The 6000-nt window shown below is 41.1% G+C and overlaps 1 protein-coding gene across 1 annotated transcript in view; it reads left to right on the top strand.

The window, feature by feature from the left end:
- Positions 1-1188: 1188 nt before the first annotated feature.
- LOC149451900 (F-box-like/WD repeat-containing protein TBL1X) overlaps positions 1189-6000 on the top strand; it is a 107561-nt gene continuing 102749 nt past the window's right edge. Inside the window, exon 1 of the mRNA XM_089690012.1 lies at positions 1189-1276. Within this exon, the coding sequence (XP_089546138.1) occupies positions 1219-1276 (58 nt within the window). The 5' untranslated portion in view covers positions 1189-1218. The remainder of the gene's footprint in view (positions 1277-6000) is intronic.

The following is a 6000-nucleotide window of genomic DNA, read 5'->3' as shown; positions in this document are numbered from 1 at the left end:
TAACAACTGATAAAAAAGGCAAGTTGGAGACTGAGCACCTGCATCAGGGTGGAGGTGTGCTAGTCGTCCCTGTCACAGCAGATTTCTTTTGGATATGCCATATTTATTACAACAGTTCAAAATTGTCTTTCCAGTGGTGAATTGGAAGGCAAGCTATGAGATTCCTACAAGATAAGTAATAACTTTTTTTTATATTTGTCTGTTGTTTGATATCATTAAGAGAGTAACATTTATATACACACTAATTTTGCTTTTAAAGGAACTTAAGGAGAGTTTAAATATACTGTGAATCTAATGAGATGTCAGTGGATAGATATTATGTGAGTCGTTTTGTTCTATTCATCAGCAACACACATATCGCATTGCTATGACAGCCGTTATAAACTTCTCCATAGAGACTGCGCTAATCTGTTGATATTTCCATCCAAGTTACTCTATGTGAAGAGTTTTATTCATACTCAAGGTCCATGGAGCATTACCTCGCTTTAATATCAAACATCTTGCTTTGTTTCTACCTGTGCTCAACTGATTAAAAATGTGGTTTTGTATTGCAAAATGTTCCATCAGAAATTAATTCATTTTTACATGTTAATTCCATTTCCTCTGGGGAATGACTGTAATGACATATTAAAATATAAAAAAATGCATTTGTTTCTAAATGATAAAACCGACATCTGTAAGAACAGGAATAGAAAATACTCCCCACTGCGTTATTTAGGAGTAATATGTAATAAATTGTGGACACTGTTGCTGCAGGGTGAGTTAGAGGTGACAGACTGTAAGGAGGATGGAGGAAGAATGGAAGCATAAGAACATACCTTATTTTGTTAACAAGCAGGGGTTTTAAAGAAAAGAGAGCAGTGATTCAGAAAGTTAAATTGCTATAATGGGACACATGATCTGTCTGCTTTGGTATGCCTGCATCATAATATAGAAATAATAAAAATGAGAATACATTGTGACATTTGCTTGCTTATTTGCGATTTGACCTTTTGATGTACACAAAAGAACTTATCAATATTCAAAACCAGAAAAACTTTTATTTTAGAAAATTGGTTTTGTGTAGCTGATCATTTTTAAAAGGTATAGTGCAAAACTATAATTATTTTAATAAATAATACATTTGCAGATATCTTACACTTACACCAGTGTTCCCTCTTTGTTTCAGAGCGGGAATCTTGTTTCCTGTAGACCTCATCATTTTTAGGTGAGGCTAAGATGAGCATAACCAGTGACGAAGTGAACTTCTTGGTGTATCGCTATCTTCAGGAGTCAGGTAAACTTTATTGTCCATAGTAATGCCCTAAGAATTGCTTCTGTCCAAAAAAATAACAATATAAGACATATCCTTCAAAGGTAAAACTTTCAAGATCTGCCAAGTGCCTTTATCCCATCTTGGCCCAAAATTCCCCAAGCATGTATTTACCTTTAATCCTATTGTATTGTGTTTAATTGTATAATTCCAAAATGTTGCTGTCTATCACAATACTATAGTAATTCTATATCCATCAAAGTCTTTTGTTAATGATGCTGCTGGGTACTTTGCTATAGTCCTGTGGGGAATCTACGCAGGAAACAATTCACTGGAGAATATGCAGCAACAGTATCTAGCAATGTAACAACATCTATGATCCTTGTTGTTGATTGATGAAGTTCCCCCATTACATTGGTGTCAGTGCTAAAATGGCCCATAATGTTGGTGTCATTGGTTAAGTACCCTGGTAGGTTGATGGTCAGTGGCAGCTAAATAGATCAGTTGTGCCAGTAAGTTACTTACCTTGAAGACAAGGTCTTTGTGTCCTGCTGAAGTACATCATCACTGGAAAAATGCTCTGTCACAAGAGAGCCTGATGGTATCTGGTCCCATGGGAGACATACAGTTAGATCCATATATATTTGGACACAGGCACACTTTTAGGTTTTTTTAGGTATTTACCAAAACTTATTCAAGCTATAGTTATATAATACTGCCTGAAGTCTGGAAGCCATGGACATTACCAAAAACTGGGTTTCCTCCTTTCTGATGTTTTGCCATGTTCTAACTGCAGCTGTCTTCAGTTGTTCTTTGTTTGTGGGTCTTTCTGCCTTTAGTTTTGCCTTCAGCATGTGAAAAGTATGCTCAATTGGGTTGAGATCAGTTGATTGACTCGGCCATTGCAGAATATTCTACTTATTTTCCTTCAAAAGCTCCTGGGTTGCTTTTGCAGTGTGTTTTGGATCATTGTCCATCTATACTGTGAAGCGTTGTCCAATCAACTTTGCAGCATTTGGTTGAATCTGGGCTGACAGTATATCTCTAAACACTGCAGAATTCATCCGGCTGCTTCTGTCACATTATCAATAAACACCAGTGAACCAGTGCCACTGGAAGCCATGCATGCCCATGCCATCACACTACCTCCACTATGTTTTACAGATGACATTGTGTGCTTTGAATCATGAGCTGTTCTAAGCCTTCTCCACACTTTTTTCTTCCCGTCATTCTGGTACAGATTAATCTTAGTTTCATCCAAAGAATGCTTTTCCAGAACTGGTCTGGCTTTTTTAGATGTTTTTGGCAAAGTCTAATCTGGCTTTTCTATTCTTCAGACTTATGAATGGTTTGCACCTTGTGGTGAACCCTCTGTATTTGCTCTCGTAAAGTCTTCTCTTGACTGTAGACTTTGACAATGATACGCCCACCTGGAGAGTGTCCTCCACTTGTCTAGATGTTGTGAATGGGTGTTTCTTTACCATAGAGAGGATCCTGCGATCATCCACTACTGTTGTTTTCCGTGGATGTCTATGCCTTTTTATATTGCTGAGCTCACCAGTGCATTCTTCTTTCCTCAGAATGTGCCAAACTGTTGATTTGGCCACTCCTAATGTTGCTGCTATCTCTCTGATGGATTTGTTTCATTTTTGAAGCCTTACAATGGTCTGTTTCACTTGCATGGACAGTTCCTTTGAAAACATGATGTAGGTTCACAGCAATAGATTCCAAATGCAAATACCACACTTAGAATCAACTCCAGACCTTTTACCTGCTTAATTAATGGATAAATAATGAAGGAATAGCCCACACCTGGCCAAGAAACAGCTTTGTATTCAATTGTCTAATTACTTTTGGTCCCTTGAAAAGGGGGGATGGCTACTCTTAAGAGCTGTAATTCCTAAACCCTTCCTCCAATTTGGATGTACTGTACATAACCTCAAATGAAACCTGAGAGTGTGCACTATCAGCATATATCTATTATATAACTAGAGCCTGAATATGTTTTGGTAAATACTGGAAAAAAATATTAAATAATGCCTGTGTCCAAATATATATGGACCTTACTGTATATCAGTCAAAAAAAAAAAATATTTAGCAGCGAGATCTTTTAGCACTACTGACGCTAAATGCTAGATCCTCAATTGTTTCTGTTTGTGAACAAACTGATTGGGATTCTGGGTGATGTCATTGCTCAAATATGGCCATGACCAAATTTGTTCAATAACATCAACAGTACTAGCTCAGCAGTAGTGCTACAGCTGATAAATGATAGATCCCCAGCTGGTATTTAAATATAGTCTTGGCCATTTGTCATTGACATCACCCAGGGCCCGCTGCCCATCTTTTTACATAGAGAAGGTTTCCAGGATCTCTCCTCTGTGACAGAAGCAGTGACAGGTCAAAATAGTCAGGCTTTGCCCAATATTTATGACATTGATCTAAATCGCTTGGCTTTTTTTTTTTCATTTTAATAAGGGGGTGGATATCTGGGGTCTGTTTTTTTTCTTAAGCAAGGCACACACACCCTGCCAGAGTCCTGAGCCCAACCAGGCCACGTTTCCAATACTGGGAGGGTATTTTGCAAGCGGGGAGGGGGAGCAAAGCTGCCCCCATTGTAAGGCACCTTTCCCCTATATGGAAAATGCAAAGGCAATTTACGTGTCCAGCTCACCAAAAGAGATGTGGGGGTGTGTGGTTTTCCTTTTCCCCTTGTTACTCATTCACAAATAAAAAATTAAAAAGTAAATAAAAATAACCACATTGTGGAAAAAAAGTCCCAATGGAGCATATGTCCATAATGGGGATAGTATTGACACACCTCCAAATGATCCACAATGGCTCAAAATTAATATGGTGCAGAAATATTTAGACAGAATAAAGGCTAATAAAGTACTTGGACTAGATGGCATACACCCACGGGTCCTACAAGAGTTGGGCTCTGTAATTTCAAAGCCATTATTTCTCATTTTTAGTGACTCTTTAATGACTGGCATAGTACCACTGTATTGGTGTAAGGTCAATGTGGTGCTTATATTTAAAAGGGGTCAAAATATTTACCAAGTAACTTTAGACCTGTTAGTTTAATTTCTATAGTTGAACAGATACTGGAGAGTTTAATAAAAGATCACATAGATGAATATTTTAAGTATACCCCACACATAATTTTTTTTACACGTTTTTACACATTATTGTGTCTATTACAGCAGCTATGTTTACAGGGAAAGTCAATAGAGAGCAGGTATTTTTGTTTTTATTTAAAAAATATTTTAAGCAACAGACAGCATGGATTCATGAAAGACAGAAGTTCTCAAACAAATCTGATTTCTTTTTATGAGGGGGTGTGCAAAACCTTGGACAGAGAGGTAACTGTGGATACAATATACCGTATTTTTCGCTCCATAAGACACACTCTTTTTCCCCCAAAAAAAGGGGGGAAAATGTCAGTGCATCTTATCGAGCGAACATAAAGCAGCCGGTACGGTATTTCTGCCGCCAGCATGTCAGAATATCGGGCCGGCCGCTCAGCTGTTCTCTCCTGCAGGACCTTACCTGTTCCTCGCTCCAGCGCTGTACAGTCTTCCCGCGCCGGCTTCTGTGACAGCCGGGAGCCCACTGCGCATGCACGAGAAACGCTGCGCTTTGTGAATGGTCTGGTGTCTTCTGGGAAACATGACAGGTCCCAGAAGGCTCCGGGCCATTCACAAAGCGCAGCGCTTCTCACGCATGCGCAGTGGGCTCCCGGCTGTCACAGAAGCCAGCGCGGAAAGAAGAGGAAAGGACAACTCCACGGAAGTGGGAGTGGGTACCTGTCAAATTCAGGTACCCGCTCCCCCTCCCTCCCCAAAGGTCCACAGTCTCTGGTCATCTCCTTTACTGTCTGCAGTCTCTGGTCATCTGTACTATGTCCCTGGTATTTTCCTTGTACTATGTCCTCAGTCTCTGGTCATCTGTACTATGTCCACGGTCTCTGGTCATCTCCTGTACTGTCCACAGTCTCTGGTCATCTCCTGTACTGTCTGCAGTCTCTGGTCATCTCCTGTACTATGTCTGCAGTCTCTGGTCATCTCCTGTACTGTGTCCGCAGTCTCTGGTCATCCCCTGTACTGTCCACAGTCTCTGGTCATCTCCTGTACTGTCTGCAGTCTCTGGTCATCTCCTGTACTATGTCTGCAGTCTCTGGTCATCTCCTGTACTGTGTCCGCAGTCTCTGGTCATCTCCTGTACTGTGTCTGCAGTCTCTGGTCATCTCCTGTACTGTGTCCGCAGTCTCTGGTCATCTCCTGTACTGTGTCCGCAGTCTCTGGTCATCTCCTGTACTGTCTGCAGTCTCTGGTCATCTCCTGCACTGTGTCTGTAGTCTCTGGTCACTCCCTGTAGTGTGTCCGCAGTCTCTGGTCATCTCCTGTACTATGTCCACAGTCTCTGGTCATCTCCTGTACTGTGGCTGTAGTCTCTGGTCATCACCTGTACTGTGTCTGCAGTCTCTGGTCATCTCCTGTACTGTGTCCGCAGTCTCTGGTCATCCCCTGTAGTGTGTCCGCAGTCTCTGGTCATCTCCTGTACTGTCTGCAGTCTCTGGTCATCTCCTGTACTGTGTGTGTAGTCTCTGGTCATCTCCTGTACTATGTCCACAGTCTCTGGTCATCTCCTGTACTGTGTCCGCAGTCTCTGGTCATCCCCTGTAGTGTGTCCACAGTCTCTGGTCATCTCCTGTACTGTCTGCAGTCTCTGGTCATCTCCTGTAC

This window comes from Staurois parvus, unplaced genomic scaffold, assembly GCF_062004578.1.
Source record: "Staurois parvus isolate SC_StPar_1 unplaced genomic scaffold, SC_StPar_1.0 ptg000510l, whole genome shotgun sequence".
NCBI lineage: Eukaryota > Metazoa > Chordata > Amphibia > Anura > Ranidae > Staurois > Staurois parvus.
Note: the sequence above shows the minus strand (reverse complement) of the source record. Positions and strands in the feature narration are given on the sequence as shown.